Source organism: Rhinichthys klamathensis, unplaced genomic scaffold, assembly GCF_029890125.1.
Source record: "Rhinichthys klamathensis goyatoka isolate OS25496 unplaced genomic scaffold, OSU_Roscu_1.1 h1tg000196l_1, whole genome shotgun sequence".
Lineage (NCBI taxonomy): Eukaryota > Metazoa > Chordata > Actinopteri > Cypriniformes > Leuciscidae > Rhinichthys > Rhinichthys klamathensis.
The window spans coordinates 7,017,973-7,045,000 of record NW_026606722.1 but is presented as its reverse complement, the minus strand read 5'-3'; the positions used below and the strand labels follow the sequence as shown (position 1 = coordinate 7,045,000).

At 39.4% G+C, this 27,028-nt stretch overlaps 1 protein-coding gene across 2 annotated transcripts in view; it reads right to left on the bottom strand.

The window, feature by feature from the left end:
• Positions 1–26,134, bottom strand: part of plpp3 (phospholipid phosphatase 3) — a 41,786-nt gene extending 15,652 nt beyond the window's left edge. Inside the window, exons 1-4 of one of the 2 annotated variants that reach the window (XM_056262793.1) lie at positions 25,602–26,134; positions 6,898–7,055; positions 4,667–4,947; positions 3,958–4,015 (exon numbers count right to left, since the gene is read on the bottom strand). In XM_056262793.1, coding sequence (XP_056118768.1) covers positions 3,958–4,015; positions 4,667–4,947; positions 6,898–7,055; positions 25,602–25,737 — 633 coding nt within the window. In that variant the 5' untranslated portion in view covers positions 25,738–26,134. Of the gene's footprint in view, positions 1–3,957; positions 4,016–4,666; positions 4,948–6,897; positions 7,056–7,439; positions 7,595–25,601 lie in introns of both variants that reach the window. The other variant, XM_056262794.1, reaches the window with a different exon arrangement.
• Positions 26,135–27,028: the final 894 nt, after the last annotated feature.

The window sequence follows — 27,028 nt, the reverse complement described above, 5'->3', positions numbered from 1 at the left end:
AAATTGTCATCATTTACTCTCTCAAGTTTCTTTCTTCTGTTGAAATTATAAAAGTTATTTGGAAGAATGTGGCTAACCAAACAGTTGCTGTACTCCAGTGACTTCCATAGTATATTTAAGCACAAGAAAGAAATGAATCCAGGTTTGAAACAACATTAGATAGACCGAATTTTTATTTCTGGGTGCAGTATCTCTTTAAAGACAAGCGGCAGAATATTATTACTGTCTCTTTAAGAACTGCACGCGAGTAACGCGACGCGTCTAATATACACGCATTTGACAAGCAGATTTTCTCTGTTTGCTTTCACTTTAGACATAACCAACTTTATGTAAACCTTGTGTGTATTTGACAGTATCAGCGCAATAAGACTCGAAAGATTAGTCCAGTATGCAGGTGCTGTGACGGCTGTTAGTTCCTGTGAGCGTCGGGTGTAACGCGCTCAGAAAAGCGGATGTTAGAACAGTGCATCAGCACGTGAATGACATGTTTACCTAGCAAGACTTTGACGCACATGCAAACAATGAACTTTTGTGAATTGCGGTGTCCCGTGAGTGTAACTCTACCTCTGCGTTTACATGTGATGTGAATGTACGTCGCGTTGTACAGTATGTTGAGATGAAGGCGCTAGAATTGAACTGATAGAATGCACAATACTATGATTTTTCTTCAAAAGCAGATCGTGGAGACATTTTAATCGTCCACGATCAAAAACCGTGAGACGCACACCCCTAGTTGGAAGTTTAAGTTGCTGGCGCTCATGCTTCGTTCACGGTCGTCACGTGCGCATAGGAAACAAGCCACCCTATCGGCAAGACTCATCGGCAGAAATATTCATATCGGCCGATGCCGATGATGGTCATTTTAAGCTTTTATCGGCCGATACCGATGTTGTCCCGATATCATCGTGCATCCCTAGTACCAAGATGTGGTATATTAAATCATGTTAATTAACAAAAAAGGTGAGTGTGAATAAAGCTACACTTATTTTGCAATATTTTGATAGGAAAGGCAGGTCTTTTTCATGCTGCTGTGCATGGTTTTCGAGGTCATTCTGAAGTGTATTTGCACAGTTCTGGTAGAAAACAGTCAAACTTCACCACTGAAACCTTCTCTATCCTGATCTCAGGTCCAAAAATATTACAGAGAAGCCAACACAGCTTCACCACATGGTAATGACCACGACGTGCAGAGAAATAAGCCTTTGAAAAACAACAGGTAGAAGATTTGCTTTTCAAAATGGCTTTGTGCCTGTTTTAACTCTTCCTGTGATCTTTTATCATTCACCGCCTCTTCTATTGGTCTCTATGGCAAACTTGAGCTTCTTGTGTCACCATGTGTTCTGAGAAGTGCAGTGACACCATAGCCAAACCAGAACTCATGGAGTATGAGTTTGAAGGTCATACTGAGAGGCTAGGAAATAACCAGTTTCCTGCCCACAAAAAAAAAAAAAAAAAAACATACACTTGCTCTCCAGAACAAACTGATATGCTGATACAACTCAATGAGCACATGAGGTTGACCAGCCACTCTGGTATTGAGCTGCATGGATATTGTGGTAAAGTCCCCTGAATACACCATTCAACTGCATAACCATGTGAGCTCCACTCGTTCAGTTTAAAGTTTAGGACCTTAATCTCACTCACTGGCTTCTCTGCAAGAAGATACAGGAAAAGTCTGTGTAATGTGTCCTGCGCTACCCTGATCCCCCAATAGTTGGCGTTGAAAACAATTATGCTGCTTAATATTTTTTTGTGTTATTTTTTAGGATTCTTTGATGAATATAAAGTTTCAAAGAACAGCATTTATTTGAAATAGAAATCATTTGCAACATTATTATAAATTACGGTCCCTTTTGATCAATTTAATGCATTCTTCCTAAACAAAAGTATTAATTACTTTAAAAACAAAAACCTTTGAATGTTATATAACTTAAGTTAAATTTATAACAATTCAATACATTACCAAAAAAAAAAATCTGTTTCATGTCATTTCTTTTTTTTCATACTTCATTTTTTAGTTTCTTAATACGTTTTGGCTGCTGCTTCATAAAGAAATACTACAGTTAGTTTAATAGAACATTTAATTATTTTGATCTAACAATGATAATGAGAAATCAATTATGGTTTTAATTTGTATATTGCTTTAAAACTGACATTTATCTGCTGCACTGCTGAACGTTTTACAACTTGGTAGAAGTTTTCAACTTGCCTTAAAAATGCCAACCTTAAAATTACGGGGGAAAATAAATTACACATAATGCAAATTTATCTTGGTAACTATGTAACGATTATGGTGAGTATGGTGGTATATTCATCGGGACATCGGAAAAAAGTGAGAAGGTGTCATTGACGGAACAGGTGTGGATTCTGTCTTGAGGTTTTGTGCCATAATGACTCATTCGCCAATTTGGTGAGAACAAAGACGGTCTAGGTTTGACCTGGGTTACGTGTGTGTGCAAATAAAAGGGGATCACAAGACTGGTGTGAGCTCTCATTATGACTTCAGCGTCTGACCCATGAAGCATGACAGCTAGACTGAGATAATTACAGGGAGCGAGGCCAGGAAGGGGAACGCTCCAGTCAATAAGACGGTATCGCTCGATATGCCTACTTTCCTTCACTCGTTTCTCTTGTTCTTCAGTTTATTTCAGCTCTGTAATTCTGCTTATCATGCTTTGTTCTTTGATATCTCAGAGCATTATTCTCTTGTTTTTAACTCTGAAGGCCAAAAGCAGATGGTACAACAATCTTAGAGTCACCCAGTATCTTACCATAATAGTCTATTCACATTTTATAATGGAGTCTGACTAAACTTTGGCTTTGGCTGTGAGAAATCTAGCCAAGGTTTCTTATAACATCGGAACAATTTGCCCCTCAGAGACAAATCCAGGGTTTAAAATCAAGATGAAAATTGCCAAGTGACTACATGCTGTACATGCAGTAAGACATGTTGAAATCTGTTTTGAAGCTGGAAATTTAGCTTTTTAGGATCCTGTTTTTCCTGGTTGCTTGCTTTTCGCCATGACTAATAATGTGCCACACTGACTGACATCTCTCCTACCTTGCGGCTAATCGTGATAGTTTAAAATACAGCAGGTTTATGTGTAAAAACTGATTGCTTAAGTCACAAAACACTCAACAGTACCTGCCTGGGGTCTGGTTCTTAACGTACGGTTTCCTCTTGTATAGGAAGTGTTCAGGTCAGTGTTTCGGGCGTCAGGCCCAGCTGTCAAAATCACACATTAATTTAATGGCTGTTTTGAGAGCATTAGAACGAACCCTGCATGAGTTTTAACAGACTTGTGGCCTCACACACACATATTCTCTATCACTCTCCTAATTCCATCTTTGCCTATTCTCAAATAATCTCTCAAAACACTGAGAGTGAACATCTGGCCACCTCCATTAGCAGAGCGGCTCCACCTCCGTCCGTCTGAAAGAGTGAAAGGTGGAGGGGCCCATGGAGATGCTGATGATTTAGATGCAGGAAGAAAGGAAGAGATAATAGGGAGGAGTGTAGGGCATTGTGTGTGAAAGGGAGAAAGTTTGAAGCCTTTGAAAGAGGCTTTACATACAGTGAGAGACTCCAGGGAGGCTGAGCGAAATCTGGCTTTGTGTGTATGTAAAGCTATATTGGGGATTCTGCATAATTAGAATAAAAAAAAAAAAGAAGAAGAGTGTGACCCATTCAAAAAGAGAACAAAAATAAAGCATTAGGAATGAGAGAGAAATGAAGGAAAACTTCAGAGAGAAAGGAAGTCTATACAGCTGCACAAATAAAAACAGGTGGAGTGTGTCCATCTGGGGGATGAACAAGGAAAATAACAGTGACCCTCACAGTCACGCTCAGAGGAGGGTGAGGGGCGATAGAGGGTCCCCTTCTCAAACTAGACATAACAGTCATGAATGAACGGCTTTTTAGTAAATCAACAAAACTATGGCAGTGCATGTACTTACAGCCAGGTACAGCATGGTGTACATTGAAAATGAAGCATGTCCAGAAAAGAAGGATTTCCTGTAAAGAAATGAATGAGCATTTAATCAAAATGTTCATTTTAATTTGAAAATAAACACATCACATTTATTTACTTGGGAAGTTCCCGCCATTTAGTTGATTTTGCAAATAAATACATATACAAAATTCTCTAAGGCTCACCAAATGTTTACGTTCACTTGAGAGACACAACCGACTTTGTTTACATGAATACTCGCCAAGATGGGAATTTTGACACAACTATGTATGTATTTGACCATTCAAGTACACACATACATGATCATCTTTTTTGTTCTCTGGTTTCATTTTAAGTGCATATGAATATATGTATATGTATGTGAATACAAAAACCTCCTCCTCCTAAAAAAAAATAAAAAAAATAAAATAAAGTGCAATTAGCCAAAACAGAGAACTGAATTGAACTGAACAGAGAGTAATAACTCTTTTTAACATCAAGCAAGTCACATGTAAGTAACAGTCGTGTGCCCTGTCTATTCTCTGCTATCTGCAATATGAAATAGCCTATTAAAATCATTCAGATGTGCACATCGCGTTATGTAAAAGTGATACATCGTGCAGCTCTTGTCTAAAATATATGACATTTTTTCCTTTAGCTGAATTTTTCAACCAAAGCAAGGGAACCCATGTGCATGTGAGTGCTAAATATCTCACCTGGCCTCTTGTACTTTGCTGGGATCTCCAAGGCATGTGTATTGAGTAATATATCCCAGAGAGCAGTTGATGGTAGAGTAGTCAGGCTGACAAACATCTAGGAAGTGCGGCCTCATCCGCCCAACCGAGACCTTGGCGATGTCTGTGAATGATTGGCTGACGGCGCAGCCGAAGATAAACACGCCCACTTGTCTGTAAAGGGCGGAGACATATGGGTTTCCCACGAAAGATTTGGAGCCCTGGTTCAGGTAATGGATCCTGTAGCATTCGCCAATCACGATCTAGAGAACGGTTCATTTTCAAAGACAAAAGATTACTGACAGCTGAGATTATTACTACACACAGGTTCTGTTCCAAAACCTAACGAAATTCCAAGAGAGCATCATATACGTATATCCTTTGCGAAAAAGCCAATCCAATAACGGATTGCGCAAAGATCAGTGGAAACAAATATATCCAAGATGGTTGATGAGCAGAGATGTTGATTATAAATATATTTGATCAATACCCAACCTATCAATAAAAATTTTCAGTGCAATTAAAAAAAGACAGATTTTACACATGTATGTTTATGTATTTTTATTCTTATTAGAGCATCAACACTTTTAGCTTTGCAACATGCTAACAATAAACTTTATTGAAATTAACTGAGTTGATCCAATTTGTGTGATGCTTGGAAAGTTGTTGCCTACGTAAAGTGTTCCAAATCGCTCACTTATCAGCTTCCATGATGGTTAGGATACCTATATAGACACTAAAAAGCAAGGCAGTTCACTAGGTTTTGGAACAGAGCTAAAATGCCAGTAACATCATAAACTTAGGGTACATTTGTGAAGTCACCACAAACATTAAAATGTCACTGTATAATATCACAAGATTTCAGTGGTCAGGTCATGGACATGCAGGGTGAGGTTAGATGTACATGCAAATTAGTTTGCAGTTAGGAAAGCACACTAATCAAAAAAGCAAGAAGAAATGAGTGAAAGAAATGAGGGAACGAGTAACGTGAGTTATGACTGAGCATGGCCTGCCTATTGCTGGTGATATTTTAATGATATGGAACATATTATGTTTCTAAAGGTTATGGCTTTCATATGAGCAGTTAGAGCATGGGATTTTAAAACAGAGGTCTGACTCTGCACCATTTGAAACCAAAAGGACATAAATTAGAGAAGAGAGGCGTGGGCTATGAAGTACACAAACCATGCCTTAATGAGATATTTACTATCTCTCTCTCTTTTTTGCCCTCTTTAAACTGAAGTGGAACGCTGTTGTGTTGGTAGTGAAGAGTGGGGCTGCCTTCCCTGAGGCCTAACCAAACTAGGACTGGAGACACTGCTAATTAACTACAGCTGTGTGAGGGGTGCCAACACACACACACACACCCCTTGTTTTAATCATGAGAATTGCTGAGCATAGGAACATGTCTACTCCAGACAGTGAGACACGCATATCTCCATAGGATCTCCATGATGTCATGGTTTGGTTACCGTATATGCCAGTTTTCAGGGGCTCGTACTTCAAGACCACTTCCCTCATCTTCACCACTTTATTCCACAAGGGGCTTGTCTGGGATGTTGAATTTTTGTTTTGAGACAGTGTTTTGAAGTTAAAATAATTGCGCTATCTGGTTTGGCATTGCATTTTTTCTTGTTCTTCATCCTACATGTGTTCCTGCGGGTGATTAGGTTAATTTGTGAGAGGTTAACCCTTCGCCAGCAGTCACAAAGTCTGTGAATGTCTACTAATTCAACAGCTCAGCAGCAGTAGGGCAGTTTATTCTCTTATCCAGATGGATCTACACTCTAAAATTTGTGAGTCTTTTTAACAAGTTTTTCATTTTATTAAGCTTTAGTTTTTAACAGTAACTTTGCATTGCTGTTTTTGAGAACTTTTTTGAGAAAAAAAAAGTCAAACAAAAAGAGCAATGCATCACAAAACATGCAGACAAAAGAAGACGGAACAGAAAAATGAGAACGAGACTGAGACAGAAAGAGAGATAGAGATAGCCCTGACCATGATAAATCTCTTGATGTTGAGTTATTCAAATATTTTAAATGAATAGATGGGATGGGGTGGACTGGTTAATGGATTTAAAGAGGATTCTTTGCTATAAAGTTATTTATTTCTACAGTTCTTCTACTGATCTAATAGGGGATGAGGGATGTAGATGGGAAGTTTATATGAATCAGTGGTAGATTTATATGAATATATATAAGAGAATAACTTACAGAGAGGATGGCAATTAGAATGCCAGCGGCACAGAGCACGGCATCGCTTATGGTGTCCCCGTTTTTATACGGGTACTGGATGGACTGGTCACTGCAGTAAAACCCGCGATGGTACGGCTTGATTGTGCTAGTTTCAATTATCAGGAAAGGCAGGCCAGCTACAGCGAAACACACACACACACACACACATAGAGAGAGAGAAGAGGGGAGAGAGAGAAAGAGAGAGATTTCAGGTCAGTCACAGAAAGACACAAGCAGGTAGCGGCACAGCACAGCATAGCACAGCACAGCACACGGCAACCGAGGATTATGGGAAAAACCAGGCAGGGGAGGGGGGACTGACATGGTAGCTCGGTTTCTGAGAGAGTGCACGGCTAAATATAGTTGATGTCTGCCTTTGATTGGTACAATGCACTAGCAGTTTCTGCTACATAACAGCTATAAAATATAATGACTCTCTCAAAAGACTTGATTTCCCATGCAGTCGCCCCACTCGCCTGGCCCCATGTCCCCTCTCTGAGGCCCCTCTGTGGGGCACTTACGCTGGCAATGGGCAGGAGGAGGCCCACGGCTGTCAGCACAGAAGAAGGCACAGTGCTGCTTTTATAGGCGTAGCGGATACTGTCGTCCGCGCAGTAGAACCCTCGCTGGTACGGCTGCACTGTCGATTTATGCAACACCATCGAAGGCAGCATGACTACGCAAAAAACACACACAGACCCCATAGGGCGTGTCATGATACACACTTACCTGAGAGGGCAGGGATGTTTCACATGACTTGAAGCGTAGCGTTCATGAAGCGTAATATAAAGTGAAAAATACACTGCAAAATCAGAATTCGGTTTTTTTTTGCCCACTGGCAACTTTCTTTTCTTATTTTGAAGCATACTTCTGATTTATAAATGCTTGAAAAAAAGAAAAGAAAATGCCAGTGGAGTTGGAAAAATAAACTTAATTCAAGATATATTCTTTGAAACTAAATATTGCATCTCAAGTAAACTGATCTTGTTTAAAGGATTTTTTAGATGCTTTTAGTGTAAAAACAATTTATATACTGATTGCAGTGTAAAAAGCATGAAAACAAAGTGTGAAAAGCCTTAAAACTAAGCAAAATAGCATTAGGAACTGAAGGAACTGATGAAATTAATTGTTAACTAAAATCGACACCAACAGGCAAACTAGGAAGTTCTTCAAGCCTTTATCTAATCTTCTAAACAAAGCATTAGCTTAAAGTGCTGCTACTACAAGAGCCGTGTACACAAAACCTCACAGAGCACACATAATGCACTGTGTATCCAATACACATTGTCTTGAAGTGACAGTTTGCGTGTTTGCTAATTAAGTAATTTGCGAAGCAGCACAATAGCAAGAGAAGATTCCCTTCCCTTTTGCTCGGGTTCAGTGCTATTGTCAGTGCAAAGTAGCTTAACAGCTAAAGACAATGCAGCCTAACGCCATTAAGCAAAGCTTTAACGCAAACAATACTGTATGTAGAGCTTCAGAGAACTAATTCATTACAGATAAGACCTTACAATGAAGAAGAAACCAATCTAGCATTCCATGTCTCTTTGGTTTTATAGGCTAGTTTTATTGAGGGATTCAAATTGTAAAGGGTAATGTTGGGTTTTAACAAGAACAAGGGTGATAGGTGCCTTTTCAGTGAGAACTTTGGAAATTCGGGATCAGTGTGATTTGTTAAAGTCCTTTTCAAAAACTAGCGAGCCGTCTTGCTTCCTACATCCTAACAATCATGAAACCTGCACTGTAAAAAAAAAAAAAAAAATTGTTTCAACTTAAAAAAAAGAGAGCAAGTTTTAGCGCTGGATGTTTAGTCAACATGAAATCTGAAGGTGTACTAAGTTACAACTTGGATATTTAAGTTACCTAAACGTACATTTTTAAGGCAGCACAAACACTTAAAGTTGAATTTTTTAATTTTTTTCAATTAATTTGAATAGAGTTTGATGTTAGCACGTTGCTAAGCTAACAACAATACTTTGACAATTGTAAATATACAAACCATAAAATATGAAAAAAGTATAGTTTGGGCTTAAGGATTTAGCCAAAACAAGTTATCTTAGGAGGTACCATAATGTTGTAGCCTATTTGGAAGAACTTACATTGGGATTGAGACTATAATGCTTTCTAGGTAGGCGGCTCACTAGGGTTTGGAACAGAGATAGTATGTGGACATTTTGGAGACAGATTATATGGATTTTTCAGGTTCACTTGTGGTTTGGCTAAAACATTTTCATAACAGTTTGGTTCATGTCTTTTTGCTTCACGAGAGAACTATAATGGAGACACTTTTTGTGGTTGAAAGCAAAAGACTGAAGACTTATGCTGAAGAGGGTTTCCCTTGGTATGGACAACAAACTACATGCACATTAGTTTGGTATGCATCTAAACCAGTGTATTTTTTTCTTTAAGGAAAGGGATGGATGCCAGGCTGGGAACTCAGCCCAAAATGGCCGACTCATTAAAATGTCACACGTCCTGCAAAACACACGTCAGCTGTCATCATCTAGCCAATAGCGGGGAAAATAAATACATATTTTCAAATCAAAGCAAACTAAACATCAGACTCAAAGTTGTGGTGGGAGCTTTGAAAAGTTCCCCTTGAAGGATTGTAAAATGTGTGAATAGCAAGAAAAACAAAGCTAAGCTTACGCCGACCACCCAAATGTCTGGAATGGTGTTTGGAGCAAAAGAGAGAAGGGGGCGTATGGGTTTTTTGTGGTTGGCGAGAGAGGAGACTGCAGCCGCGGTGACTGATTCGTTCTAACACACACATACTCACACACACATGTATACATTCATACAATAAACCAAACCTTTAATATGTAAGATCATACCACTGGGAACAAGCAAGTTTTGAAAAACAACGTTCCTCGATCTTCCCCCAGGGCCTCTTTGCTTTTCTTTGACAGAAAATCTACTTATTCCTCAAACTCCAAATACTTGGACAAAGTCTTAAGTGCAGAGTGAAATAAATATTCAAACATGTTCAAAGCAACATCATGTTGTGGTTTTTAGACATAAGGTTGTGTACAACATAAGCTACTTCATTTACATGCGGTCAAACACCTCTGTCCTTTTTCTGCTTTCAGACGAATAAGCAATGCTGGAATTAAAGGCTGTAGACACTTTTAACACCTGCAAAAATAAAGGGCTTTGGGAGTTTTTAGGGTTTTCTCACAGGTGCTTGAGTTGGGGACGGTCAAAGAAACTTGCTTAGCCAATTCGATCCCGGGGTTTGAGACTGGGTGGAGGAAATTCATGGACCTAAGGTACATATGCAGAAACACATGCAGACATTCCTCTTTGGCACTGCTTGTGATGTTTTCAGATCTGCTCTGACCACAAGGCCAAATACACTTAGAATGTCTGGAAAAAGCCAAGTGCTGGCGATCATATTTCATCATATGCGCACGCATGTTAACATACAGACAACGTATACTGTTCCTATTTCTGCCAGGGTGTGTGTATATCTGCATAAGTATGCAGATGGTTAACACATTTGTTACATGTGTTCTCTTAATGTTGTATGAGATGTTGTTACTTTTATATTAAAAGAGTTTTTTTTCTCACTGGAAATGTAGACAAAATCTATGATTTATAAATCAGTAAAAAAAAAAAAAGTTTCGTAGTTAAATATGTTTTGTACTAGCTAAATAGTTCTGAAATGTGTGTGTTTGTGTATGTAGACCTCCACATTAATTCCATGTGAAAAGTCTTCTGTCTGTGCCCAATGATGTTGGCAGAGAGCCCGCGTCATGCCAGCACGCCGTTGTTCTACAGCCCATGTCATCACCACGAGAGAGGCCTGGTATGCTGAGACTCTCCTCATTCTTCTCTTACTCTTTAGCAATAAAGGACAATCTTCATTCCAAGAGACAATCTGTAAAACAGCTTTACTCAACACACTCAAAAAACTTGAAGGTAGTCAAGCTGTTAAGTGTTGAGCCGTGGTGCTTATGTAAGAGACAGGTTTGAATGTGGTCCAGATCTCATCTCCTCTCGGGAAAAAAGCATACATACTTTGTGATCAAAGTTTCTGATCAAAAGGCACAAATTACAGACCATTTTAAGAGACATGAGAATTCTGATCATCTAGCTAACTTGTTCTGAAGTGCTTCAAACAAAGCTATGAAGATCTTTCAAAGGTTTAATGCCACAATCCTGACAAACTGAGGCTGGGACTAGAAGTAATATGTTTTATACCTACAGTAACTCTCTCTACTTAAACTTCCTGGTACAACAGTAACTATGAGAGACTGAAAGAAAGAGGAAAGGGAGGAAACCACTAGTCTGTGGTCTGTGCGTAGTTAATTAATTAGAAATAAATTCAGTCTGATTCACAATGGACCCATGGCCACCGTTAAAGAGTGGTGAGTGGTGACCTACAAAGACAAAGAAGTAGCTGTCTATATTAAACAGATCTTATCAAATCCTCATGTCAGGGAAGCCATGTGAAAAAAAATTAAAAGCTTAACTTTTGCCAAAAAGACCAATGTCCTTATCAAGACGAACTTACTCAGTGTCGGATATCACCAAATTTCAATTGTGAAAGTCAATGTGCAAATTATACAATTACTTTTGTGGTTGTCAGGGTGTCTGATTATTCAGGCACCCATATTAATCAGACTATGTTATTATTCAGACTATGTTATAAACTTACTGTTGATGGGTTTGTCTCACAAATGTCTAAATTGTAAATTAACTGTTTTTCAGTGTTGCATCAGTATTGTTCATTTTTCAGGAAAAAATATTTTGCTTTAATATTTTGACCATTTTAACATATTACTTTCATATATTAAACAACGATATAATTAGGGAGTACAGACACCCCTCAACCCTCCTGGTCAGAGAGTTTGTCATATGGCTCTTTGCAACTGGGTTCAGTGCGTATGAACTCCCCATTAAGTCTTTGATTTAATGCTCAATATGAGCGTAATGAAAAACAAGACCTTGAGCGCCACACATACACCAGACACACTCACAAAACAATTATGAGTGGGTGGTAGAGTGGTGCATTGTGGGGGAAATCTTTCTATTTGCGTTATCAGATGCGGGCATGCAGCTTTTCTGCTCTCAGAAGGGGAATGGCTAGACACCAGTCAGTCGGTACTGGCAACCACTGAACCAGCTCTTCACTGAGCCAACCACAGCAGCTGATAGGCCAAAATGGAAATCATTTGAAGAAATCAATGTTTATATAAGAAATGGGATGATTCTTATTGGAGACAATTGACTATTGGTGGCTGGTTGGTTACACAGTCATAAAGCCTGGAGGAAAAACGTGTTTGCGTGTCTGCTGCAAGATTACATTGATAGATCTTTTGTTCACTTGCGAAAATGTGTGAGAGATTGTGGCATAATGCTTACAGCTCTGATTGCTTATTATGATTGCTGGGTCACGGCCACTAGAAAAAAAAGTCACTGGAAGTAATGCAGTCTGACAGAACCACACAATGTAAAGCCAAAGTTACTTGTTAAACAACTTATCAAAGATGAAGAGAGTAATTTCTGTCACTAATGAAATTAAAAAAATTATCCCCCATATGCCATTGGTTATGTGAAAAAGCAAGTCACACCCCAATCTAACGCCACTGGTTGACCCATTGTTGCTGTCAAGCTGGTCGAAATGTTCACACAAACAATTTTCTGATGGCGCAAATCTTTAAAAAGAATTATTTGGTATAACCAGACTTCTACCTATTAGGTAGGCTATCTGTTGCGGAACCTAAGCCATTAGGACTGCAGTAGGAAATATCTGAAATGTTTGACCTTTCCTTCAAAGCTTCTTGCTCGAAAGGAAGTAGTGGTAATGACTGCATGATGGGGTGAAAGTGAACTGCATTGTGAAGCAGAATCAGTGAATGACTATTAAAGGCCGATCTGTCATTGTTGGGACAAAGATTCATTGGTGAATAGGAATAAAGCTTTGTGAAGAAATGCGTATGCAGGAAAGGCCTTCTCCTGACAGGGGCAGTCTGGCCTCCAACAAGGAGTGCACTCAGAGGTCCTAACTCTGTGTCAAAACTCTCTTTTGAATTGACGTGCAAAAGCACAAACACAATACAACACATATACACGTTTAAGTCCACTAGATACACAAAGCAGGACCAAGTTAGATCAGCAGTAAAACAGGAGGTAAGAACACAGATGTAGCGTGACTGTGCATGTGTGATGGAGGCCTGAGGTAAGCTAACAAGTACACATTTTGAAATGTGGTGGGAAGAATAATACACAGAGATACTCTGAAATAGAGACCACAATTACCACAATACATTCTAGCCAAGTGTATTCATAACGTGAGCCCCTTTTATGCGTATCAAGTCTTCCTGTAGCTAGTGTGCAGAGATACCACAAAACAAATGTCACGAATCAAAGACACGCTTAAAGGATGCAAAGGGAAAGGCTTAGTAGTCATATGATGTAAGATAAGCAAGGGTGTTTTGCATGCTCTTCAGCAAAGTCTGTATGAGCTTATCTGCCAAATTGCTCATTGACCCCTTGAATCAGACGACACCAGGCTTCAATTACATAATTATACATTATATAAAAGGAGGAAATGGTTTTAGATAGATTGTGCAGGAAGTTGATCCATGAATGGCAACTTCTGGAGTTTTAATTTACTCATAGGTAGCATCTTGCGAAACGTGTGCCAGAACTAAGATGTCAAGGTTTGGTTGGCTAGCATTGCTAACATCATTAGCCAACTCAACTGCCTTTGAGATGAATGGGAATGCTAACATTTCTCCAGGTATTATAGACTTCCTTGGTCAGAACTTTGTTCTCAGCACTTCAGGTTGTTTTGCAACTCTTGGCTGGAGAACATGTTGGTCAATACACCCTTGAATGTGTAACCTGAGTCCTAATTAGACACAATGAGTCTGGGGTGAACTTGATTCATAACAAACCTGATATGAGTAAAGACCTTTCCAAACGTTTTCAAACTACAATGGCAACAATCAGGACTACACCTTGAGGAAACAATGCACACATGACAGTATGCAAGAAAATAATAATTTTAGATACAAGCATATCCTCTGAGGCCACTACGGGTGACGTGAGGGTTTGTTGTTTCGTTCTCAGCTCCATTGATGGCTATATCATTGGTGATCTGCAAAGGGCTTGGGGCCAGGGCCTTCACACAATGCGAGAGCCTCTGGAGGATGCAGAGTGAGAGAGAACGGGCACGGTAACCCCTGTGGGAATCTGTTGAGAATGAGTGGCTCACTGCCAGCTCTCATGAGACTCTCACTGGTTGAAAGACTGAAGCCGAACACAAAAGAGAAATCCACCCCTGCTGGGAACAAGGGAAATGTAAGAGGAGGGCTTTATTAATTACTAGGAGAAAGGTAAATGAGGGAGGGAGACGGGGCAAGAGGAAGTGAGGGTGGCCATTGAAATGCATGAAGCATATTGTATATTTAGATCAGAGTGTGTGTGGACAAAGGTTTATAATACCTGGAGAAAGCTTTATCAGCAGTTGTTCAGCTGGCTCAGGACCCTCTGGAAGTAGTTGATTTGAAATTTGCCAATTTTGCTCACAGATGCTCAGTTTCAATTACTTATGAACCAAATACCTGAACTGTATGAATAAGTACTCTAGAGCAGCAGGAAATTGCGTCATGCCAAATCGGATGTGGTGCCTTATTACACCACGAGAATGTGCACGCACCCAAACATTTCACTAGAGACTTTCCCCGAGTTAAGCACTGATCTAAATGGCACCCTAACCCTTTGCGGTGCTCCTCTGAGTCTACATTTGCAAAAGTGCATCGATGCACAAAGCAACAAATGGGACACCCTACAGCTTTGTGGACTTTATGGCATTCCAAGAAATGCAAGTCCGCAAGACTGATCAAGTGTGCCATTTGGGACAGGGCCTTAGCATAACTTGGTTTGTATATAGTACATCCCGAAGCCATCCTAACCGGTCAGACCTTGACCCCTTGGTGAGGACATGCCATTTATAAAATGTTCTGCACTTGCTCACTGGAATGAGAACGCCCTGTGTGGGATTCTTCAGAAGTCAGAGATGCATTTCAAACTTGATTGACATTTCCGAAACACACACACAGATCCATTCTGGCTCCCAGACACATATACCACAAAACCCACCCAGACTAAACACTAAACACACACAAAAGTACACACAGGGAGATTAACGTTCTCTGTCACCTTTGACCCATGAGCCCTGACCTCTGGAATGTGTGGTCTGGCCTCAGTAGCACCCTGCACGTTGCCTCTCTTTTGCCCCCACTGTGGTACAGAAGCAGTGACCCGCACACTAAACCAATACCCATGACCCATAACTTACATATATTCATGTCAGAAAGAGACTATTTCTGATAAACAGAATAACACAGTCTGATACAGATCAATAGCTCAACCCAGACCTACTAACCCCATTTCCATCTGACCTACCCGGTTAAATCATCAATACTAATAATACCTGTGTCTATCAGTTCGCCCACACTATATGCACTGCCCACTTTTTGTGCAGTATGTATTATGTTGTCTCCAAAAAGCTGGCGCAAAGTAGCAAAATTGCAGCTAATCTGAATATGATTAATCATTCTGTTATATGAAGTGCAATTTTGGACCAATGACATTTCACCTTGGCCAGAGGTACTCTGTGCAACATTAAAAAAACAAGAAATAGACTAATTGTTTGCCACTTGTTACAGGACCATTCTTTACTATATCATGCCTGGTTAGGACAAATTTGGAAGAAAAACCGACATGTGAATGTTTATTTTGTTTATGACAGAGACTTCACTGTGTTTTTCATTACTGTATGTGCGAGGGACCACTGCTGTCACTGTTTTCTCTGCTATCTCACACACCAGTGCCGCTCCGTTAGCTTTGTCTATGCAAGCTGCTGGGGTCAGCAAAGCTGTGCTCATTGGCAATCCTACCTTTCTCACTCTCTCAATACATTAGATAGGCTCTGGGGCAGGGCCCCAGTTCAAAACATGTGCTTACGCACAGCAATTTTTACTCACGGAAATCAACGCGAGTGGGCAGCCTTTTGGACGCCTGATAGCACTGTATGCAAAACACTAGAACTGTGTCTAAAATCGCCCCTATACTCTTACATAATGCACAATTTTGAAGTGCCATTTGTAATGGTGTCCGAAATCATAGTGGACATTATCAAGTGCACTTATTCAATCCCATAATGCCCCACAATAACAAGTGTGCAACCAATGTACACTTAACGGCTCGGAAAAACCTTATGTGAGGCTCACGCCGAAGGAATTTGTGTCTCGGCAGATGGCGTCCACAACCTTTCTGGCCCACTCAGAGTTCAAATTCGCTCACTTGTTTCCATTCACTCTTTCAATTGGACTACATTACACTCTTAAAAATAAAGATTCCAAAGGTTTTTTTTTTTTGCAGCGATGCATAGAAAAGCCCTTTTCGGTTCCCCTCAGAACCTTTCAGTGATCAGTTCTTAAAAGAACCATGTTTTCTAAGTTTAAAGAACAATATAGTGGGAAAAAAAGGTTCTTCAGATTATTATAAAGAACCGTAAATGTAGTGGAAATGTACCATGGGTGTTAAAGGTTCTTCATGGAACCATCAATTCCAATAAAGAACCATTATTTTTAAGAGTGTATACAGGGGAATTAATATTTCAAATTCAGTCTAGGGCTTTGTTTCAGTATGCATACTTGTTTACAGTATCATCACTTTCAGGTGAATGCATATCGAAAATGATGTGCCAGCTTCAACCTTGCATTCCTCTGGACTTTTCATTAACTGAAAACCTAAAATGAGAAATCTATTTACGCAAGGGGTTGTGGGTAAAATAGCTGAAAAAGAAAATATACTAAAAAAGTATATTATCCAGGCCCCTTTAGCTTACTAGCTTCAAAATACTGATTTGGGATGCAGTAATTCTTATCTTGCATACTATTTAGAATGAACTGCAATGATACAAAAGCCCTCCAAGTTTCAAACACGTCAAAAGTGTTTACTAGAGAAAAATTATTAACAGAGCTTCAAGTCAAACTGTGTCTGTGTGTTTAACAAACATTCCTGAAAGAGACGTTTATTAAAATTATAAATATATAAACATATCACCCATCAAGAGTAAAATCACAGTGCACAGTGGCGTAATGAAAACATGTCAAAGCTACTCTGTAATTTAACCTTTTTAAGCTCTTCCCCACGCACAAACAGCCCCTTGAGGAGACCGACAAACAATATATTTCACTAAAAGAAGACATGAGGACACTTTGAATTTTCAGTGGTTTCTTCTAAGAAAATAAGTGTTTCTGTGTTTATTTATATCATGTAATAAAAAGGCCTAGCATGTCAAAATAAATGTCTGGAGATACCACTAAATCAAGCAGCAAAGAGCCCTAAAAAAGTGTCAACTCTGCCAAGTGTGTCACGTTCTTTGGTAGGTCTGTTTACTTTGCCTTTAGGTGCACAACTGCTGGCCAGTTTCCTTAGGTCACAGGTCAAACCCAGCTTTTTTCTTCTCACAGTAGAGCGCAATTAAAAAAATGAACATCAACTATCTGTCTGCCTCTTTTTTTGGCATTTCTTTACTGAGGCCAATAAAACATAATAAACCCCTGTAGCTCAGGAGAAGAGGCAGTGGTGTGTTATGATCCTGGTTAACCTAGGCCACCACAGCCTCCCATGAGCATCTTCATTGGGGAAGAGCCCAGGAACTGCTCCCATCTCCCACCCTGCCCTGGAGCTCAAGAGAAAGACCCACCATGGACTTAACACTACAACCAAAGTATCTGAAAATAGCAATCTACACTCTACCACTCTAGTGTGAGAGCTGCATTTAGGCTTTTGGTGTGGTGTGCAAGAGCATACGATCATTAAAACTGTCTAAATGTGTTTATTATTGTGTAGTCTATGAGTGAATATATATTGACACGTTCGTGTAAGCTACACATCTTGTTGTGGGTGTGTGCTTCTGCAATGAGACAGTAGCAATAACAGTGAAGGTGTAAACGATCACAGCATTGTTCTGCTCCTACTCCACCCACCAGGAAACATCCCAGAGTGAAAGAAAGACAAAACAGCTCTATAAACGTACAGACACACTGACGCAGTGATACATACGTGTTCATTCATGTATCAAGTATTTTACTTGCAGAGAAAGGAAATTATGGGGAATGGGATTGGGAAATGTTGCAAGCCAGACTCAAGCTAATATTTCCCATCTGAGCTCCACAGTTGAATGCCACAGATCCAACATCACCAGATGGACTAACAGCATTTAACCCAATTGCAATTATATATATATATATATATATATATATATATATATATATATATATACTATGTTGTATTAAGTAATTTTTGTTTTAATTTAGTAAAATTTTTTCATGCTCTTGTCATTTTTTATTAGTTTGTTTTAATCAAACATTTCTGTTTTGCTTTAATGTATATTTATCAGGTTTTAGTAATGTTAGGACTAACAACATAAACTTTTCATTTCAGTTAGCTGCCAAGGCAACATTTCTAAGTTTTTTAAGTTTTTCATTTAATATTTTATTTCATTTCACGAAAACTTATTTTTAACAACATTGCTCTATATAAATGCACTGAAACGAGTCATCTGCTTAAACAGCACATATGCATTTTCAATATTATTTTTTAATTAATATGCTAATTTGATTTACATCGATTCCTCATAGCCCCACCCTTCTCCCCCTAGTTTTTCAAGATATTACACTCTTCATCTTTAAGAAATCAAGTTGCAATGCTTAAGAAAATTCCTTCTCTATAGGGGCACCAAACTAAAAACAAAAACCACATTAGAGCTATATCGAGCATTATCCATCCCATTAGAATTAGCTTTGGTGACACAGGTCTCATTAGCATATGAATGCGCGAAGGGTGACTGCCCTTTAGGGGCCAGCTAGGCTTACATTCAGGAATGCCAAGCACCCTGGACTTAATCCATATGACCCAGAAAAAGTGAAAGAGCGCTTGTCGTGTGAGGGTGGCTGAAGTCACCCTTGGCCTTTCGGTGCTAGATGAGATGCCCACGCTGGATTTAAAGAAATCCCATTCCAGAAAACATGCACACACTCCAGAAAAAATCCTGCAAACACCCTGGAATTATAATCAAGCTAAGCGAACTGAGGATGATTGTTCCGCTGTGGCAGCTACAGCTGATGCGTCCCACAGACTCCTACACACACAATGCCTCATTTGCTGAAACAATAGCTAACAGGATACAATATAGACTAGTGAAAGGAAATAGACTAGAATTACACGGAGAATAAATAAACAAATCGTTTGTGTGTTTACTCATAGAGAGGCTTACAAACCAGCAGGGGTTCCTCATACTTGATTCCACACCCCTGAAGATCTTACACTATTGTTCTGAGCGCAAACAGAGAGCCGTAAACTGATAGAGATATGCGGCTGCTGATCACAGAGAACAGCGTCTACACTCGGAGGAATTTAGTGACCGTAACGAAACAGAAGAGTGTGTTATCATGAGCACACACTCCAAGAGACCCTCTGGATGTAATAAAGTTATACCCGACAGTCTACACACACACACAGTCTAAACAGCCAGCTGACGGTCACTCATGCTCATGTCTGCCTGTCTAATTGCTACCTACGGCAACCCACTTCGTCACATAAACTCTACAAGCCTATGATTAAATCACATGGCAGCGACCTCAAAAACCAGCCTCTCTTACTCACACACGCACACACTTTGACATACACAAACACCCTCGCAGGTTCTTGAACAAATATTCAAACACATTGTACTGCACATGTGCACTTAGACATACAAAAATACAGAGCGTGGGCACTATGTTTTGACAGCGTCATTACTAGCGGTGAAGCCGAGGCAATCTGTGACTCCATCTGAGGCCCAGATGACTCTACTGTACTCCAAGAGCACTCATATGGAAACCATTCCTACATCACGCTGTAACCCTCCGGCCTTAATGCTGACTATTACAAAATACAGCTCCCTCAGGAGCCAAGAGACTCCTAATATCACTTTCCAAAAGACCCGTGGCAGCTTCTCATTCAGAAGAATGACTTCTGAAATCCTGTTTTACATATCAACGGAGCCAGCTTGATTTCTAGTTATGGCAGAAGTGTTATTTTATCATCTAATATGTCACCTCATTACGTAACATGCAGAAACTGACATTTCTTTTGTCATTTTCTTGATGTAAAGTGGCTGGAAAAAGCCACAGAGGACCGACCTGCAGGAAGGTTGCCTGAAATAAGTCTCACTAAATGTCGATTTTCTATCCAGCTCTAATCTTACAGCTTTATGCTTGGGGTTATCATTGCAGTCAGCCTAGCAGCCAGTCAGCATACATGCTCCAATATGTTGAGCCGTGGTGCTCTTTCAAACAACTTGAGTTGCGTAATTTCCGAATCTCTGGCAAACCAGGGACCACCAAGCTAGATTTTCTTGGTTAAACTTTATAACAACTTTGTTATCTTTGAGTGTGTAGCTTTTCATCTCTTAAACAACCATGTAGGAAGACACATCATGGCCATATTACAGGATGACAGTGTCAAGGTTCATCAGGCTCAAATTGTGAAAGAATGGTTGGGAGGGAGCATGAAGAATCATTTTCACACATGAATCGGCACCTCTGAGTCCAGACCTTAAATTCATTGAAAGTCCTTGGAATGTGCTGGAGGAGACGTTACAGAGTGCTGGACTCTTGCATTGTCAATACAAGATCTTGACCAAACATTGATGCGCCTCTTGATGGACATAAACATTTATCAAGAGGTGCCTCAATTTTTGGTCAAGGTCTTGGATTGAGACAATAAGAAATACATCTATAAACATATTATATATGTCCACAGACCAATGTTACTAAAGTATCGGAATAAACGTGTAAAGATGAGCGACCATTCCAAGAGGACTAAATAGAGTTGCTGAAAAGAAGTGCAAAACACATACAAACTATTATAAACGGGATGGGGAAACAAGTTGATGGAGCACTACTGCAGGAGGACTCCATCAGTCCATCTGACTGACAGCTACGGCAGGTCAAAGTCTTTCCTGAACGCCATGTGGCAGCTTTAGACAGTCTCCTGCAATTACATCCTGCGAATGAGAGAAAGAGGGAGGCTTTGGGGCTCAGGGAAACGATCTAGAAAAAAAACTTGGGGGATTACATTTCACAGCACAGCTGGCCACACCTAGGGCAAAGAGTCAGAGCGAGGGAGGGAAAACAGGAGAGCGGCCTAGCGAGACTACCTTTTCCTCTTCCCTCCCTTTCCTGAGTTTGCCCCTGCATACACCGACCGAAAATTATACCAGATGTCACTTCAAGAGTGGAAGCCGCCCTTGGTCTGCGATGAAGAATTTGAGAAATTCTGGAAAATATTTATAGAGGTGGACCAGACCTTCTCAGCTTAAGAGGTGGAGGTTAATGTAGTCAGACCTAAATGAGAGAGACTCCCAAAGGGTTCTCTGGCACTCCATAACTCTACCATCGCCCTCCTGGAATGCCACGGATAAAGGAGAAGTTAAAAGCAGCAGCTAGAATTGACCAGAAATCATGAGACCGAAACCTTTTCCTTCACTTTGATCTCCTCGCTAGGTTAAATGACTGAGGGTCAAGTCGTTCACACGTTGTTTTAATTCAGGGTGATCGCTGATGCTGGTGATATCTTGAAGTTTTTAAGTTGAATTCTCATTTCCATTCCAACAAGTAAACAAGAAAACTCTTTTAGAATTGATGCCTCCCCAGAGAGGTACCAGGAAGCAGCTTGGTCAAACCTTTCAGACCGGCAAACCGGATTAAATGTCACTGGTAAGTCAAGTATGCTTCGCATCTGTGAGGTATGAACAATGAGCACACGAACAAACATTTCTACTAATCGCTAACCAAGCAGAAAGCATCAATGTTATGTGTTGCATATTAGGATGAATCTCACAAAGCCTGTCAAAATGAGCATGTCCAAGTCACCCCCCCCCCCCCCCCCCCCCCCCCCCCTCAAAAAAAAAAATCAGATCAATACATTTTTTTGGCACTAGTTTGCAAGACAATTATGTTCATTTCCATTCCAATTGCCATTATGGTAATGTAAAATAAATAGTGCTGGGCAATGATTAATCGTGATTAATCGCATCCAAAATAAAAGTTTGTGCTTTACGTAATATATGTGTGTGTACTGTGTATACTCATTTTGTATATATATATATATATATATATATATATATAAATACACACATATGCATGTATATATTTAAGAACAATTTGTTATTTATATATAAAATATTTATATTTATGTGTAAATATATATATACAGTACAAAAAACATACATTTTTATATACAATTCAATATATAATGGAATACATTAAATTGTTATAATACTAATAAATACATATTTAATAATATACTATATAATTAATTATTATTTGATATATATTATTAAAATATAAATAAATGAGAATAAAACTAAAAAATATAATTTTGTATAGAAAATATTTTTTTCCAATTTAATATATATAATGTAATATATTGTTATATAAAGTATAATGTATAAATTAATTGTAATAATAATAAATACATATTTATATTTCATTTTTAATAATATATATATATATATATATGTCTGTATGTAAACTATTTCAGCTATCAGAGGCATGGGCAGGAATGTGCGACCCACCACCCCAGACGTGGTGGGGGGGGGGGGGGGGGGGGGGGGGGGGGTTGGACGACGACAGTCAGAGACACGCCTCCTTCTCGTTACTATAACTACTGTATGCTAATGAGCGGAGCTGCAGCCTCTCTGCTTCATCTCAACAGGAGGTAACGCTAAACACACAATCCGTCTGGCTGCTTTCTTAAGCTTCATTAACATTCATAATGCATCAGACACACTGCAGATACAATGCCCACAGTGATAAACTACTAATGAGCAGGAACAAAAGCATCGGTCTCAGTGTGGATGCACTGCATGTGTAAACACCAACGGTTGAAGTGGATTCGAATGCAATAAAACAGACAAGCGAGAGCCGAGGAGGTTATCAGCTCCGTGTCTGATGCGGGAGACTGAGTGTGCGAGAGAGAAATCCAGGGAGAGGGAAAGACACTTATCTACAGATCTCCACAACAGATGGATCTTGAAGTGCCTGATCGTTGGATGAACCGCAGCTTCAGCGCTAACAAAGCCCATTCACTGAGAGACATTCTTCAGCCATCCTTTTCAAATGAGTCTCCTCTCTTTCACATAAACCCCCCCCTCCCACGATCACCAAAAACAGGCCAAGCCCACTATCTTAACCATGACAAAGAGCATGTTTGTTTATGTCTTCCTTTTAAAGCACAGCGAATTTAGTGAATTCGTTACAAACGTTTATGCGTCTATATAACAGAACATGTGTCGTTTTGGTTGCATTTAAAAGAGGCCGTAAAACATGCACAGGAAGAGCTGAGGGTTCGTTTTCATTTACGATACGGCGACGAAAGGAAGTTATTAGTCACCAAACTCGCTGTAAACTTCGAATTTAGGACCGCCGTTGGATCGGTGATATTCCTCCTCTCCCGCCTCCACCTGCTCTAAAGCGACATGTTTAAGCCATTCTACTTCGCATTCCTGGGAACAAAAGCAGCGGGACTCGTTCTGCCCCTAAAAGCGGGAGAGAAAGTTGATATGATGCCGTTGCTGGGGTTAAATGAGGCATATGCCAGCTGGCGGGGGGTTGGAGGGTCTCTTCTAGAAGAATGTGTAAAGTTGAGGGCTGAAGTTTGTTAATCCTTCCATTCTGAAGGAGGAGGGTTCGAACTGACAGGCTTTGAGGAAAGATGAGAACCTGACGCTGTGATGGTTTCCAGACATCTGAACCAAACCATACAAACAGGGCACCTATAGCGAATATACTGACTTACTGTAGAGGTATTCCAGGTACAATCCTTCAGGAGTTATCAAGGGTTAAATGTATCGCTCGAGGGCACAATTGTGTGTTGGACTATTGTGGGTCTGAACCTACAACCTTTAGGTTACCAAGTGCACATCTTTAACCACTATAGGCAACACTTTCATCAAGCTCCCAATGTCACGCTGAGCTGGTGAAAGCTGTGAATGACAGCACATCGAAAACTCACATGCTTTCCTTTTAACCCTGTAAAGCCTGTCTTACGAAATAGTGAAAAAAAGGGTTTTGTTGAATATCATATTTTGATATTTCAAGCTTTTATGGTCCATATAGTATGATGTAGGAGATTATGAAAATAGAGCTCATACTTGAGGAGGAAAAAACACTTATTCAGAGGCTTGAACTGAGCAAACAAATATGCAGTTTGGTGCAATTTCTGATATTTTCAGTGCTAAAAAGATGAAAAATTGTGTGGCTCTAAACATATAATGCAATGCAATACAATGTAACAGATATACAAATAAAAGTTCCTCAAAAGCCTGATGTATCACATTTTAGCATGATTTTTCTAAAAAAAAATATGTATGGATTAAGTGTTCACTGTTCATCTTGAAATACTACTAAAAAATATATAAAATATATAAAAATCTGTAAAGATTTCATAGCAAAAAGACACGTAATAGAAACTGAAATTGTATTTGTACAATAAAAGTATGGTCTGTCAATCAAATGATACACGGCATGTGGTAGATTGAGTACAACGGTTTCGAGCAAAGTTTTGAATATGTTGATAATTTAGAGCCCTTGGAAACTTGTCTATCAAATAATGACACAGTAAGCTTTATAGGGTTAAAGAAAATTGGAAAGAAAAGACATGGGCCTGAGAGCAATTTACCGATATCACTGTGTGTCCTCTGTAAGGCAAGTATGTCACGGTCAATTGACTGTACTGAACTTCCAATCTAAATAAACTCTGTCATAATAAACTCGTCAGATCCAAATCAACTGCACATGGCTGTGATGGTCTGCCTAAAAATCGTCTGCATCGCAACTATAAAAAGCTGTGAACGTGAAGTCATGTTTACAGAACTTGTTTTGACTACAGATGATTCTGTTACATGTAAGTGATCGGTTAACCATAATAAGCATGTTCATATGCCACTTCAAAAGATGTCAATAGGGCGCAAAAAGGGCCACAATAACTCCCTCCTTCATCTGATGAGTGAGAAAGGTCTCATTAAAGCAACCCAAATAAGGTTTCTTACACAACCCATAGAGAAAAAACAAGTGGGTTTACATCAACAACAGTGCCAACTTTGCCCATCCTACAGGCTGTGATAAGAGCCTGCAACGGTTAGGCTATTCTTCTGTTTACTAAGATACCAATGCAAATTATGAAACACTATTTGCATTGTTATCTCAATAAACAGTAGTTCATTTTATTCAGCTCACACACTCTCCTATTGGTTGACAGTTAAACCAGTTTAACTTCAATTGTCAGCATTTATTGCACCTGGTGCATTATGCTATACAAAAAACAGTGTACTTTTTTTGTTGCATCGTAACTGTACAAACTTTTTATTTTTATTTATTTTTCTAACATTTGTATTTAACCTTTAGCTTAATATTGGGATCTCAATTACTGCAGAATGCTGTATTTTTGTACATTTTGTGATCAAGTTTGAGATGACTAATAAACAGACAGATAGGCTAACTAACACACACAAATATATATATATATATATATACACACTATATATAAATGGTTCATTGATTTTAGACATAATATATGCATAATACAAACTTTTTGTGTGTTGGGACACTCACCCAGGACAAGGCAGAAGATGTCTAGTGCTATCAAAAGTTTCCTCTTGCTGTTGTCTACGCCGTTGTTGTTTAACGTGGATGTTCCTCCGTTTCTTGTTTCGGGTGCCATCGCTTTCTCATACATATAGTTTTGCATTTGAGAGAGTTCCTCCAGTCGTCTTTCTCCTTTAAAAATCCCAGAGATTCACTACAGCGGTTCGTTTCAGTGGTCTTGTCAGCTAGTACGAGTCGTCTAAAGTTTGAGGGAGTTAAGTTAAGTGTCCCGGCTAAAGTGGGAAGACGTCCTGAAAAGTTAACGAAAACAATGAGTTGTCCGTGGAATCAAGTCCATTCAACTTTGTCCAGTGAAAGAGCAGTCGTGTTGGGTCGGTTAGTGAGTTCTGAGTGTGGTCTAGTTCTACTCTACTTGAAGGTTTGAACTGAGAGGGGCGTTTTAAAACTAGGAGATGAACTCCTGTTTATGAATCCTCCTTTGGTCTCCACCTCCTTTCCCCCAGTAAGCGCTCAGCCCCCTTCTCCTGTCCCGAGCCACGCTGAATGAAGCCCACGGCCCTTCAGCACACACTCATTCACTCACCCACTCACCCACACAAACACACACAGCGAGCTGCACTGCCCCTAGCGGCCACTGCTGGAAACACACCGTAACCACCAGACCAGTTATCTCATTCACATCAGAAGAAATATGAAGAGGGTTACATTGACCAGTTAGAATGTTTTTCTTCTTCTTCAGCAAATCATCCCTTGATATTCCATGTTTTATTCATAAATCGTATAAGTGCGTAACGCCCATTATATAAGGTTTAAAAAAAACACATAGTTTTGACTCACTCATTATTTTAATGGATATAGGCCTAATAATAAATAAAATGGATACATTTGTTTTGTGACCAATTTTCAGATTGTTTCAGTTTCATATTTTGTGTGTGTTAAATTGATGGGTTTTTAGTATATTATACCATTTATCTTGTTTTTTTTCTGTAATCCAAAACACTATATGAACTTTAATGAATCTAAAGTGCAGGGAAGTTCTGCAAAAGAACTAGTCGTTAAAAACGTAAGCTTGGTAGAAGTTCATCTTTTTGTAGGACAATGATCCCACCCACAAAGGTTAGATTAACATCTGACTAGCGCCAGAACAAAGAGGTATGGCTGGTCGACAATGAGCTCTGTCAGAGATCTGACCCCAATTCAATAGAGGATCTTAGACACTAAAGTGTGGTGCACAAGGAGCATTTGACTAACCTGCAGGAAACCTGACAAAAAAAAAACACGAAATAATAATAATGCCACAGTATGTCAAACTATGTAATTTATGTTATAGCCTATATTCTTATTGTTGTAATATATTTATTTTCTAATATCTGTCTGATCCAATAAAATAAATACAAATTCTACAATATAAAACAGATCAGGTCTTGGCAACT